The sequence below is a fragment of the Synchiropus splendidus genome, chromosome 11 (assembly GCF_027744825.2).
Source record: "Synchiropus splendidus isolate RoL2022-P1 chromosome 11, RoL_Sspl_1.0, whole genome shotgun sequence".
In the NCBI taxonomy this organism is placed as follows: domain Eukaryota; kingdom Metazoa; phylum Chordata; class Actinopteri; order Syngnathiformes; family Callionymidae; genus Synchiropus; species Synchiropus splendidus.
In genome coordinates this window covers 2,291,163-2,305,472 of record NC_071344.1, presented here as the reverse complement: position 1 = coordinate 2,305,472, position 14,310 = coordinate 2,291,163, and the positions used below count along the sequence as shown (strand labels likewise).

The following is a 14,310-nucleotide window of genomic DNA, read 5'->3' as shown; positions in this document are numbered from 1 at the left end:
ATAACTTTCAGCATACAGTTGGTCAAAAAGCAAGCTAAGGATTTTCAAACCTGGGGAAACAAAGTTCTCTGGTCTGAGGAAGCCAAAAGGCTTGAACTGCAGGCACCACACCTGGAAAAGAAGATACACAGGGTTGCATCTTGTAAGCTCCGCTCTTCAATGTCATTCAGTGTTAGTATCTGTGTCATGATAATCGGCATACCTTTAACTGTAGTAGAACTAGTCATAGCACTTGTCTTGTGATGCTTGCGACAGGTTGATTACACATGACCAGTCTTTCAGATTCATGAGTGTGATGGTGCTTTTGAGGTGTTGCCTCCAGCCGGCAGCACCCAGGGATGAGCATTGATGACGGTCAGTTGTTGCCAGTAAAAACACCAAACTCCTGGTTTTTGTAAAGAAATATATTTACAGCTGAACACTTTTATCAAAGGTAGAAACTTTTTACAAAATTTAGAAAAATATTTTCTGAAGACTTTTACAAAATGTGTGCACATGCACACACTCACAGATGTTGGACTGGAAACAGCAGATGGCGCTAACATTACAAGCTCAACCATGATTTAACCATGGCAACAGAAATCAGTACACAAGTCTCTGACATCAACTCGATGGAGTGTCTTGTGGGTCCAGGTCACCAGCAGAACACTTGATCTAAGATAAAGATCAACTCTACGTTGCATTCAAAGGTACGTGGTCCCCATCCAGATCCAGTGTCTCAGCACGGTCCAGCGTCTGAAATATCCTCAGCTGTCATCTAACTGTCCAGTGTCTGGTCAGCATCCAGTGTCCAGTGGGGGGGCAGCACTTGGAGAAACAAGCTTGGTCGGCAGGAGTCAGTAAGGGCGGTTTCACACTGCGGGTTCTGTCTCGGGTGGGTCTGAGTCCGATGCGCCCCCTGCTGAGCAGCCTTGCACCTCAGGCCACGTCCCACTGATCCACACTGCTCTCACAGCATGCTGACCAAAGTGTCTAGTGGTGACCAGCCAGCAGCTCGTCCAGTTCAGCGATCCACTCCGTGCCCTGGCCCTTCAGCAACGAGTCCACCAGGTCGCTTTCAGGCGCAAAGCTTCCGGAGGCCACGTTGTAACCGAAGGAGAGCTGCTGCTGATTGGCTGTCCTGGTCACTTGATAACCTTGGTTACAGGGCAACCCCGGGCGCACGCCGCCCGCCGTCTGTGCAAAAGGGGTCATTTCGGGGATGGCGTGATTGGACTGTGCTGCTTGTTGCTGGCTGCTCAAGGTCACGTTCATTGGATTGGTGGGCGCCCTTTGTTGGCCGCTCATGTTGGGCTGCACGATCTGCTGCCCAGGGTTCATCCCATCCACCTGCCGACCTCCGGGTCCTCCGCTGAAAGCCGAGGCCCCTGCAGGCATTTTGGAGAGGCGAGGTTGCAAGTGAAAGGTGTTGGGCGTGAAGGGGGGAGGAGCAACTGCGGTGGTACTGGTAGGAGGCTGCTGCCAAGAGGAGGTGCCCTGCATTGGCAGTCGGGTTGGGGCTGCGAGCTGAGTCTGCTTCAACATGGCTGAGTTGGACTGCACCTTGGGGTGTTGCTGCTGGGGAAGGGGGTTGTGCCTGTAGGGGGCGTTCATGCTGGGCAGAATCTGGCGCTGATGAGAGCCCTGCTGATGCAGGTTCATGTTGTTGTAGAGAACCTGCTGCACGTCCACGCTGCTGCCGCAGGAGGAGAGGCTCATGTCAGTCTGGCTGACGGGAGGCAGATTCAGTCCCATCATTGGCTGGTTCTGGGGGAACATTCGCTGGGGCCCGGTCGCTGAGCCACCCATGGAAGCCACGGAAGTCATTGGCTGGGCAGAACCTGTAACGGACCATAGTGGCACGGTGAACGAGGCAAACTGCTCTGCAACATGAATCCTGTCATGATGTCAGACTGTTTCCGACTCTGCAGCTCAGAAAATACGTCATTTAGAGGGAGACAGAGCTCCAGGAAGACTCACCAGCGAACTGGTTTACCGGGGGTTGAGAAAAGGAGGCATGATTGGCCGGCGGGCCAAGTTGGTCCTGGTACTGAGGGGGAGGTCTGGTGAGGTGTCGCTGCAGCTGCTGGTCCTGCTGACGCTGCTTCTCCTGATCCCCACACACAAAGTCAGTCTGAGAGAGTGGATACATACATGTGTGGGGTGCACAGGTGTGTTTATGTGAGGTCACCTGTTCAGCCATCATCTGTTGCCGTTGCATATACTGTTGCTGCTTGAGAGCAACTTCAGCCTGGTTATTTATATATACATTATTGCCATGAGCGGCAGCAGGCATGGCACCTGGCTGCACCGGCATGTTGTTGGAAGGGGTGGAGGTTAGTGTGCTCGGAGGGACGGGACCACGTGGAGATTCAGTGTACGAGTTCTGTTCCTGCCACAACAAAAAGAGAGTGAGCACACTTCACATCATTCACATTCCTGCAGTGTTTCTGAGTAGGTTTGTGAGCTTTAACATTTAACACGTTTGTGTTTACAGAACAAACTGGCCATCAAACCAGTGTATGTTTTCAGTCAGTGAAGAGTGTGTGTGCGTGTATAACCTGTAGGGGGCGGTAGTTCAAGTTCTTTTGCTTCATCTGCTGCTGTTGTCGGAGCAGGTTGAGCAGTGCCACCTTGTTTTGAGTCATGGGGGGGCGTAGAGGGGCAGGAGCAGCCTCGAAGTGTGAGAGAGGTTTAGTGTTGTTGTAGTTCAGTGTTGTAGTCTGGCCGGCGGCCGTATGGGGACCGCCCATGCCACCTGAGCGGGGCAGGAAGGAGGTGACCGCCGCCTTCGGCGAACACTTAGCAGGAGCGTTCGGAACCAGCAACTGCTTTGGGTTGTACTCCTGTGGAAACAGGGAGGGGCTGGTGGGTTTGTCCATGCCGTACGCTCCACCACGCGGGGTCTGAGTGGCATTAGGCACCTGGGGCCAAGGGGGCGGTGGAGCTCGGGGTCCAAGAGGGTGGAATTTGGAGCCAGGCAAAGAGGGTGGTTTGTGCTGCAGCTGGCTGTGGCGGTTCTGCACTCGCTGCTGCTGGGCTGCGAGCTGCTGCAGCTGCTGCGCCGGCGACAGGTCTTTAGAAACTGCAGGGGGGAGGAGGTGATGCTGTCGGGAGGGAGGCGCTGGCTGAGTGGGAGGCATCGCCGGAGAGGAGCCAGAGGAGGAAGTAGCAGGAGAGCTGGTGGAGTGAGGTGGAAGCCCTGAAGGTGTGGAACACAAGTGAGGAGACCTGGTCTTAGAGTCAGGCTCAAAGGCAGCAGCCGCCGGAGAGAACTCAGCTTTCACCAGTCCCAGGTCCAGCTGAGGCAGACCATGAGAGGCATGCGTCGCCCCGACTAATGACTCTGCGACTGCCGTCTCCTGAGTTGAAACGAGCTCCGGCGGATCCTTGCGGTCCTCAAAACCATCATTGAAAATGTCCTGGATGTCCTCGTAAGCCACCGAGCGGTTCAGCTCCTCCATCAGCTCGGTCCACTCCTGCTCATTGAAGTTCAGGTCAGGGAACAAGCTGTTGTTGGCGCCCCCCACCGGCGGCATGATGGGCAGAATGTCGTCCGGCTCCTGCTTCATCTCCTTGCTGTGCTGGTCAGGCTCCGCCTCGCCTTCCGCGGCCTCTCCAACAGGACCGTGAGAGCCATTACTGCTTAGCGTTACTTGTGTTACTGCAATCTTGGAGTCGATCGCAGCACCGTTTGTCCCTCCGGGGTCCAAGCACGCCTTTTTGCTCGGGGGAAAGCCGTTGGCTTGATCCCGGTCGAGTGGGGATCCAGTGCCTACCAGTTTTCTCTTCACCGTCTCCTGCAACTAGTCACACAAGAACATCCAGTCAACAGGACATGTCAGAACATTTACTGGACATTAGCTGACTTCAGCAGACAAAGTAGACTTTCTGACGGTGCCAACAAGTGGACACACTTCCGCAAAATGTGATTCTCAAAAGCACACACACACACTTCAGTTCCATTCCCGATTCAGTTTGGCATATCTGAGTCAGTTTGTGCACAAAATAGTAGAAGAGTCCTCCAACTTGGCGACATAGAAAAAAACCCAAATATTAACATACTGGATCAAGCAACAGACAGTACCTCTCAGATGAAACAGATCCAAAAAAGAAAAATGATTGGGAGCGTGTTGCAATTTTCACTCATGGATCGCATCCGCAAGAAAAATGGAAAGATTCCAAGACGACAGGGCTGAGCAATTGATCACATTCCAAACGAAATTGCTAATTCAAACAACACGATTTTGCGATTGTGAAAACTGTGGTTTGTGGCTGTGCAGCTGCTGTGCATGTCATTTCTCAGCAGCGCTGAGAGACAGGGAGATCAATCAAGAGTGATTTTGTTTAAAACTGGTTAAACAAAAGCAGAGGCAGCTCAGTTCCATGTCCAAGTGTGTACGTCTATTAATATTCTTGTGTGGACCAATATTTCAAGACTCTGATCTTATGAGGACATTTTGTTTTGTGCTGAGTAGTGTGTACAGTTATGAGGATGAAGAAAATAACTGGGTCACTATAGCTGGGTTTCACTTAGTACTTCTTGTTGGGATCTGTGAGTTTTTTAATCAACAGAGTGAGGACATTTTGGCCAGTCCTCACTTCATTTTGAGGGTTAAAAAATACAATATAGCTGGGTTATTATAATTGTTTTTTAGTTTGGTTAAGTTTAACCATTTGTTTTAGATGGTTAGTTTTAGGGGGAGAAGCTGGGGAAAGGGTTATATGACAGTCCTCATGTCAGCAGATTGATCACACTACTGTAAACTTTTAATCATCACGAATTCTGAGTTACATTTATTGAAGTATCCAATCACAGACTATGCACTTGGTGCTTGAAAATCATGAATGAAATAAGCACAATACCCTTCAGAAAAATCACACTTCATTCATTCAGCCCTGCTTAAGACATTTAACTGTCCAAAAAACACTTTCCATGAAATAAATAAAAACTCATTAAGAATTTTATGAAAACAAGTTCAACCATAGGCAAGACACAGCCGACTTTTAAACATGTATTCATGACCCTACCCTACCTAGTAGTCCCACTCATAACAACCCGACCGTCTCACTGCAGTGGGCGCGGGCCTCACGACAGAATTCTTTTTAAACTGGAAAATAGTCACTTACTGCGATCAGTGTGCTGCTTCTGTTAAGCTCCGACCCGCCACCATCAGCCACATCGGAGCTGCTGCCGACAGTGGTGGGCTGCCTCTGACCCGGGGATTCATTGTTGGCCTGGGGTTGTCTGTGCTTGCTCGACTTCTTGGCCTTGGCCTGCAGGCAGCGCTGGTGCAGGGCTAAGGTCTGCTGGCGCTCTTGCTCCAGACGCTCCAAAGCCGCCGCTTCATAGCGGCTCTCACAGCTGTTGTGATGCTGGCGGATGTGTTCGAACCTCCGACGCAGCCGTTCCATCACCTGTGGGGTGCAAACAGAGTGAGTGAATACGTTCCACACAGCTCAGTATTCCAGGAGACAAACCTACCTAGCTCAGCTGTTACAGCCCCCACCGACCCTCCTCCATCACCAATAGACCCTTTGCCCTGTATGTACCAATCCTCCATCACTCAGACTTGTCTTCCAGCAACTACTGACCCCCCTCGATTCCATATTCACATCTTGCCCACAGACCCCCTCTGTGTGTGACAAACCTTCCTCCATGACCTGCATCACACACAAATCATGTGCCAGCATCTAGCGACCCTCGTCTTACTTCTCTACGAGACTCAGACGCTTGCAGACCGATGCAAATCGCCAGTTTAACACCTCCACTCCGTCGTAGTTCCCGTGGTTGAAGTAGTGGCAGGGCGTCTTCAAAAGAACACCATTAAGATGGTGTCATTCCTTCAACTTCCTTTCGTTAGAGCTGCATTTCAGCAGAACTCGCGGAATCCGGGGAGGATTGTCGCCGGACTCTGACGTCACTCCTCCAATTACCATGTTCGAAATGTTTTTGTTTGATTAAAGATTCGAGACTCACGTCAGGCAAAGTTGTCCAACGCTCGTTAACTAACAGGGACTAGAAACCAATTCCTCGAATTTAAAAACAACAACAAGGGAAAGGCGTCAGTAATGTCATACTTACTGTGAGTCCTGGACTCTGTTAGCATTTGTTAGCATCAGCTGATCATCCGTGTCGTCGTCGGCTGCGAACTCCTTCTGCGCAGGATCACTCACTTGAGACGGTTCTGAACATCGTGGCGTCCGGAGTCTTTGTCGGGCTGCTGCCAACCGGAATCGTGCGCGAAATGCCGAGAAAGTGCGAACACTAGCCCAGTTCTTTTGTCCTGTAGACAGGCAGGTTCACGCCGCCATTTTGAAACTTTCTCTTTTTTTTTTCCTTGAGTAGTGAGGGGCTGTAATATGCCCCGCCTCTTTTGTGATTGACATTGTTAAGAGCCAGTAGCCACAGATGGGCGGTACGTTAGCTGAGTATTTAAGTATTTAAAATATTTTAAAAACAAATTAACCAATATTATATATTAATATAATCAGGTGAAATGTAGCTTCGAGTTGGTTATGTCGGAACCAACGGGAAAGCAGATCGTTTGAACAGAAAACGCTGAATACAAAAAGTCAAGCTCTTGCGATCCATGGTCAATTGAAAGTGGAATAAGTCCCGCTTACGCAAGAACACACAAGAACGACAGCCAATTCATAAATTCACATCATTTGTGTGCGATTGGCTAACTAAAAAAAATCAGCAGCATTGCATTGTGAATTATGTCCCCTACTTACCGATTCAAACGCCTTCTAAAAATCATGAACGTTTGTTGCTGGTAACGAAAAGGACATTACTGGAGAAAAATACCATAGATTCTTTCAAAGTGGCATTTGTTTAACTGTCTCGCAGAAATTCGATCACTCAGTCACTAGTCCAGGCTTAGAAAAACATGTATTGTGTCTAATAATGTTTTCTACCCTTAAATCTTTTGTAATTATTGCAAATAATCAACTCATAATATAGTATACTGTATTAACAAAGGCAAACTGCCAAACTTTTTTAAAAGTCTTGATCAAACTGGTAGTAGCCCTCTGAGTCACAGACAAACATCCACACTGTTGTCTTTCAGGAGGAGCAAACGGCAAGCCAGTAATAACATGATGTGCTAATGGTTGTGGCGTTCACATCAAAGCACCTGTTTGGTAGCCCGCAGAAGGAATGTGAGCCAATGGGGCAGGTAATTGCACCCACAACTGAACACACTGGAACACAAAAATAATAAATTCTTTTTATTCAAAAGAACGCTGACTTCATCACAACTTGATGCCTCACCGGTCATCATCCAGTAAAAACTAAAGTTCAAAGGTCATTTAGACACCTGAGACCTAGAGGGCAACGGCATCCTGACAGTTGGGCCAAGATGTCAATCAGGATCATATGTCAGCAAGAACCACACACACACACACAGAGTGGAGTCACACACCCACACCAGCCTCCTGTTCCACTTGTTATTGCCATAAATTAATCAAGTCAAATGTGAATCTACTGACAAAGACAAGCGTTGATTTGGATTTTTAGTCTCTGCTGCAGCTCCTGGACTGTGGTGTGGGACGCTCTTGAGGGGAATGTAGCAGGCCATTTAGAACCACATCAGTCCTTCCTAACCTTTCTGTTCCTCGGGGAACGTCTCAGAACATCGTCCTCCAGGTTCTGTAAGAACACCAGAGGTTAAGGCGAGCAAGCAAAATGCACTTCCACATTTATGAGACGAAGGGTATAAATGTCCTCACCCGTTCTGAAGTCTCATCCTCAGCGGAAGCGTCTTTGACTTCCGCAGACTCCTCCTGCTCCTCTGTAGGCGTGTCCATGTCCTCTGCTGGATGGACACAACGTGTAATCTAAGCACTTTGTAAAAGGTCTAAGATGGAGAGATGCAATGTCACAAACCTGGACTTGCTTCCTCCTCTTGGTCCTTCACATCTGGTTGGGCCTCATCTGTCTTCTTATAGTCTGTGGCAGGTGGACCAGACTTTTTCTGGAGGCACAAGAGAGTCCAGTTCAGACAAAAAGTCAGAAACTCAAGTTTCAATGTGAGAAGTGTTTGTTCCATTTCTCATGGTGCAACATTCTAATGGAACCACAGCAATAAGGTAAGAGGTCCACAATGCCCACTTCCCTGATATGTGGGACACAGCACACTGCCTGATAGGAACCTATGGATGCCTCAACAGACAACAAGAACATCTACTAAGCAGTCAATAGCACTTTCATATCGGTGCTTGAAATGAAGCTGGAGACCATAAATGTCCTACCAGGACAAAAAATGTTTAGGAAAAATGTTGGCAGAAATTCTGCTGAGATTTCCTGAAAAGTTGTCAGAGCCGCCGCACAAATCCCCTCCCCAACTTAGCAAAACAACAAAACACAAACCATCAAGAAGAGACAGAGAAAGAAGGGAACATTTAGTCATTTACTGAAGTGGTGACAGTAAAAACTCCAGTTTTTCACCATGAGAAGTAAATCTGTCTCTAATCCAAGCGACCCTCACACAGTCCGATTTTTGTGTTTTGTGTTTATGTCTGGCTAAAATACGCAACTTGAGTTCTATGAGCAACAGACTTCAGACATTGTGATGATTCTTTCCGAACTTTTCCGTGACTAACAGGACAAAAACCATCATGTTCATACGTTCATATGTTCATGTCAACATCCATGATGCGTTATCCGTTTGTTTGGATGTTTCCACTTTGTTTTGATGCATTTGATCACGTGGGATTTAATCTTTAAAAAGATCATTTTTCTGGTGCTGGGGAGGCTCTCACTTAAGCCATGGTGGTGCGCCATGCTAGATAATATGTGGCGGCCACAAGACATACACCGCACAAGGTAATAGAGAGAGTCTCAGTTAGCGTATCTAGATACCGCATCTGTGTATGTATGTCATGAGTATTTGATGCCTCACCTTGCCAGTGCAGCAGAACACAATGATGAGGACCAGTGGCAGCGCCCCTGTCAGAACATACACGATCCACAGCCATGGACGCTCCTCTGCAGCACTGATCATTTGTGCGGCCAGACCAGGCTGAAACACACACAGAACAAAATATTGCACATCTGCCACTCACACTCTGCGCATGCATGCACACTCACCTCAGCAGCGCCCTCTGCTGCCCTCTTTAGTCCCCAGCCATCAGCGGCCCAACGCTCTGCAGTGTTTCGGTCATTGGTGATGAAAAAGTTGTCAAAGAAAATATCAGATGTCATGGACCACAGCTCTAAGCCAACTGCGCTGAAGGGCCTCATCCTGAAGGGGTGCAGATCCTCAAAAAAGTCAGGATTGGGGATCTTCCGAGGCTTCCAGACACCCTTAGAAGACACAATGCCACTGGTTTACTTTCGGTCAAGGCCCATTTCTGCTCCCTTTACATACGAAAATGTCCATTTCAAATGACGTTCGCCGCGCTCATCACATGCTTCCATGCATTCTTTAGGTTAATATTGTTGTTCACCAATATATCCACCTGGGGGAGCGGCCTAAAGTCTGTAACAACACACTTCAAAACAAACATGGCGACCGTGGAAGAAGTATTGCTAGACTACTACCTGCACACAAAGGCAGTGTAGTAGGAGGCAGTTGTCGGTGAGGCCATCAAATGTATCGCGAGTAGAGCTACATATTGACTAGTAACAGCAACGGTGGCCCCACGGTTTCCAGTGGTACTGCTCCGTTTGGCCCATACCCATAAGCTTTGTGGAAACACACAGAAATACAGACAAAAGGAACACGGACAGAAGGCTCCGTCTGTAACACTGAGCATAAATGGGCCTTTAAACAAACAGCAGCATCCGTGACCTTCCTACCTGGTAGCTCGGGTTGTCAATCATGGGAGCCTTCCATTTGCCTTTGTAGTTAGGATTTTCAATCATTGGCCTCTTCCAGGCACCACAACCAGGAGCGGTCTCGCAGGCTGGGTTCTGAATCTGAGGAGCCTCCCACTCTCCGTCCATGTCCTCATCCCTTTCATAAGAATGGATCAGAACTAGTCAGTGACCAGAACAGAATCGGATCAGGTGACTGAGATCACTCACCAGTCTTCAGGCTTGACAGCGTCTGGGTCACCAATGTACTCGGGTTCATCGTCCAACCAGCCGTCCGGTTTCACTGCATCTTCATCTAGAATCTGAGCGGGAGCATCCTCATCCCTTTACACAGACACACAAGTATCTCACACAACTGACGCACAGAGTGTTCAAGTCAAAAACAACCATTACTTACCAGTCTTCAGGCTTGTGAGCATCGGGGTCCTGGATTTTTGGTCTTTCATCCCAGTCATCCGGCTTGTGGTCATCAGGGTCCTCGATCTCCGCCGGGGGGTTGACAGGTGGGCTGAAGTCCGTCAGGAGGCTGCCACTATTCACAACTGTCTGGTCCACCAGAACCTCAAAGCTATTATCCGGGTTCACCACTGGAAGGCAATGCACACCAGAATTTAGTGTTTGCTAGGGACGATATGCATTAGGCCCGATATTTTCATGATACTTGTGTGCCAGTTAAATTTACATCGCCATTGTGATTTATGAATTTAAAAATAAATAATACAGCAGAACCGTGTGGTTCACATGCACAAATGAATTTAGCCCCAATGAACTCAGGTAATGACAGTGCGATATTTTCCTTCCTTTATCTGACTTTTCAAGTCTGCTTTAGCTTAACTCAAGTATCGCCAAGAAATCTGTTTTCCACCAAGCTCTGTTAGTCTGCTCAGACAGCCCCTCCCCGTCTGTTCACCCAGAGGAGGGAGCAGGAGGAAGCGTCTGCGAGCAATGGATAAAAGTGGTCAAATGATAGTCAGCGTCAGAAATATGGACATACATTGGATTTCAAAAAAGGTCACTTCAACCAAAAGACACGACTGTGTCGAAGTGGAACACACATATCACGGATACTGCAACTTTTCCGCTCGAAAAAGACACACCGCTGCCCTGATGTTGTCGCAGCCACAGACTGCGTCAAACAACATTGTCACCGTTTAATTGGTTGCTATGGTGCATCTCCCCACAGAGGAACTAAAAAAGCCATCTAGTCTAATTAGCATCAATCTTCACCTACGTTGCCTCTAATTCGGATATTATTTTTTGAACAAAATGCTTCTGTGCTAAAATAAGATTGATCAATCAGTCTATTTGTTTGAGATCCACTCATGTGAATCAACCAAATTCTCTCCAAACTGCAACAGCTCTTGTAAGTATCGCAATGTATACATACATATATTGCAAAAAGAAATACATTGCAATGTGATTTTTTTTTTCCCCAACAATGTACAGCCATAAGGGAGGGGGTGTGTATGTGTGTGTGTGTGTGTGTGTGTGTGTGTGTGTGTGTGTGTGTGTGTGTGTGTGTGTGTGTGTGTACCTAGAGTGTACAGGTGAGTTTTCTTGTCAGTGAAGTAACTCCTCAAGTCAGAGTCGGGTTTCTTGCTGTGTTTCTCTTCATATTCTCCAGTTTTGGGATTTTTGTGTCTGAAGATGAAGTGAAGTTTGTAATCTTCTCCACATTTATCAGGCCCAAACATGATGGTGTATGGAGTCTTGTCCACAAACTGGTCCTATAGAGGGAGCACAGGTGAGACACGCAAATGTAGCATTTTAGAGTATAGCACAATATGACAAGAAGAACTCACCAGGTCAAGATCGTCCGTCTGAGTCAGCAGTTTGATATAGGCACCTCCACAATCGATCCCGGACTGAAAGTTCACCTCATACCTGCACACAACAGCATTGTAGCTCAAATGATTTAATTGAAAACGGACTCTTGACCCCATTTTTGAAACCATTGCAGCTAACCGGGGAAAAGCCAAGTAATGATTCAAGTCAGGGATTGTCTCAATTGTGAAGCTTTCATTAGTGCAAATGCCACTAGGTTGGCAAATACTTGGTTTTAACTGCAGATCCAACTGAAATTTGAAACATTTCAGCTTTCTACTGCGACAGAACATTCAAGGTGTTTTAACCACTCATACTACAGGTCTAGCAACAGATTGCGTGTGTGAATGTGTGTTTTCTTACTGGACAATAAGAGGTTTGGTGTCAAAGGTGAAAGGTCTCAGCAGCGGTGCAGAGATGGCATGATGCTTGGCTCTCGACTTCAAGACGAGACCCAGATCACCCGGTAGTTTCTTTTCTTTCATTTCTTCCACCTGCCACTGACCTGAAGACACAGACACGTTATAAGTCAAACACCAGAAGGATCCAATTGTCGATAAATGCAACTATTACAAACATACCGTCATATTTAGCGATGTCTTCATCCGTTCCATCTTTCCTGGCACTTGAGTGAACCCACCTAACACACACATATGGAGTTAGGTTCAGCTACGTCAACAGAAGAGACATAAGCCATCTCACCCATCCAGTGTCCCACGGTGAAAAGTTTCAGCGAAGAAATGTTCCCCTGTCGGCTCTGGAGGTTTGTAGGTCACCTGAAAACAGAGGAAAAAGGTATAAGTGACAGATGCCAGGCTAGAGTTTATCAATAATCCGCTGACCTACCTGCAGTGTGGGTGTATCTTGAGGAACACTTTCAGTCTGCCCAAGTGACTCCTCCTCTTCCTCAGCCAGGTCAAGGTCAAAATCATCCTCTGCGACAGACACTGGCACCAAGCTGAGACAGATACCACCCAGAACCAGAACACCAAACCACGTCCACAGATTTCGGCCCATTTTCTACAATTCATTGAGGAAACACACAGCAGTCAGTAAGTAGATCAGAAGAACTGGTAACAATATGATCATATTCCACGGCCATTGTTTCATCTGTGCTTCTATTTTAGTTTTCTGTGATATTTTTGTGTAATGTCTATAATTGTGCTGATTGTGCACATGCAACATGTTAAGCATTAGTTCTTTGTATCGCTATTATACATTAAAGAGTGCGTTCTGACAGGACTCACTGTGAAATGTTTGTTCAGTGTTTTGTTGATACTGATACTGTTGCTGTTGCTGTTACTGTTGTCTTTCACGTTTTTACTGTTGCTGCTGTGACAAATGGAATTATCCTACTTGGGGACAATAAAGGTCATCTAAACTAATCGCATCAAATGTCTGTTTGCCTTCTTTGTTTTGTGTCTGTTTGTCTTTAACGCCTGTCCTCGTTGTGGGACGAATAAAGGAGAATCTTATCTTTGCCGTCCACACTTACGAAGACATTCATTCAGAGTTAAAGAATGTCGGGTCGGACAGGGATTTCCTGCACGAAGGCTAACGGGCAAATTCGACTGGGGCCCGCGACACAGCCAACAAGTGTGCCTTCCTTTCCGGGCAGGCGTCCGTCGCCGGTTACACAGCGTATACGTCCTGCGGTTTTACAGACGAGCCATCCCGGACAGAGAAACTCTTGAATGAAATGGCTACTAGCTGCGAAAGGGCTAACTCCTGTCACCGGTTAGCATGGTAGCACGTAAGCCATGACCGAGGACCCAACAGCTCGCCGTACCTTACTACATGGGTTATCGCAATGAAAAGCAACAGATATTGGTCGGTGTTACCGGCGATTTCAGATGAATTGATCAAAGAAAACGTGGACATTTCTACTCACCATCGCTCTATGGCGTGACCGCCTGCTCTCGATGGTCACGTGAGTGTATTAGCGGCTAGTTCCGCCCTTCTGCTCGCTGCATTGGTCCAAGTCGTAAAGCAAACTCGTGGAAACCGTTCATTGGCTGAGCGCATGCCGGAAGTGAGTGACAAGAGTAATGATAAAATGTATGGAAAGCAGTCAAGCCTGTTGAGTTAAAATACAATTAGTACGGAACAGGTTTCTCCGTTTTTTTCAGTGGGGTCGGCAAAAACGATGCTTCTCCTTGAAGTACTCTCACTTCATCACAGTCACTGTTGCCAATCCAAGACTACAACTAAATGTATTCTCATCCCTGATACACAAAAGACAAAAAGTCCAGATTAGAGACAAGCTATAAGAAACAAATTAACCTAACCACAAATAAAGAGGCAGTATTATGTTTACAAGAAGGATTTAGTTCGTTCTTGGGGATAAGGTAGAAATTTAAGTCAAAATCATCTGGGCAGTCTAGAAACGGATATCTGTCACAGGAAACTGAAGTGCAGTTGTGGCATCATTTTCTTCACATCTCTCTTGCAAAGCACAATTTTAGGAGTAGTACAAGTGTCCAAAATGGACCCTTGGTGATGTCAACACTAGGCTTTGTTCAGTTCCAGTACATGGGACTCTCAGGGATCTGAAGGAGGCACAAGTCCAATTCCACATCATGTGCCTGAGCCTCAGGGCCATCGACGTTGCCGGCAACTGAAGCATACGTGAAGCATACGAACATTACATTTATACATCTATGTCCTCTGGACCTGTGCGCCTG

At 47.3% G+C, this 14,310-nt stretch overlaps 2 protein-coding genes across 3 annotated transcripts; both read right to left on the bottom strand.

Annotated features, from left to right (window-relative positions):
• Nucleotides 1–242: 242 nt before the first annotated feature.
• Nucleotides 243–6,302, bottom strand: maml1 (mastermind-like transcriptional coactivator 1). Its single transcript, XM_053879153.1, has 6 exons — nucleotides 6,065–6,302; nucleotides 5,110–5,397; nucleotides 2,541–3,785; nucleotides 2,171–2,371; nucleotides 1,960–2,089; nucleotides 243–1,820 (listed from the first exon to the last, which is right to left on the bottom strand). The coding sequence occupies exons 2-6, from the start codon at nucleotides 5,392–5,394 to the stop codon at nucleotides 973–975; spliced, it is 2,709 nt and encodes a 902-aa protein (XP_053735128.1). The 5' UTR covers nucleotides 5,395–5,397; nucleotides 6,065–6,302; the 3' UTR covers nucleotides 243–972.
• A 574-nt stretch (nucleotides 6,303–6,876) lies between these two features.
• Nucleotides 6,877–13,604, bottom strand: canx (calnexin). 2 transcript variants are annotated; one of them, XM_053879018.1, is made up of 15 exons: nucleotides 13,518–13,604; nucleotides 12,473–12,646; nucleotides 12,329–12,402; nucleotides 12,208–12,266; nucleotides 11,990–12,131; nucleotides 11,605–11,686; nucleotides 11,337–11,529; nucleotides 10,200–10,389; nucleotides 10,013–10,126; nucleotides 9,785–9,941; nucleotides 9,074–9,289; nucleotides 8,886–9,005; nucleotides 7,871–7,958; nucleotides 7,714–7,796; nucleotides 6,877–7,633 (listed from the first exon to the last, which is right to left on the bottom strand). In XM_053879018.1, exons 1-15 carry the CDS (start codon nucleotides 13,518–13,520, stop codon nucleotides 7,574–7,576), a joined length of 1,755 nt encoding a protein of 584 aa, XP_053734993.1. In that variant the 5' UTR covers nucleotides 13,521–13,604; the 3' UTR covers nucleotides 6,877–7,573. The 2 variants fall into 2 exon arrangements, with proteins under 2 accessions (XP_053734993.1, XP_053734992.1); XM_053879017.1 differs by having other exon boundaries at nucleotides 6,878–7,633; nucleotides 7,714–7,799.
• Nucleotides 13,605–14,310: the final 706 nt, after the last annotated feature.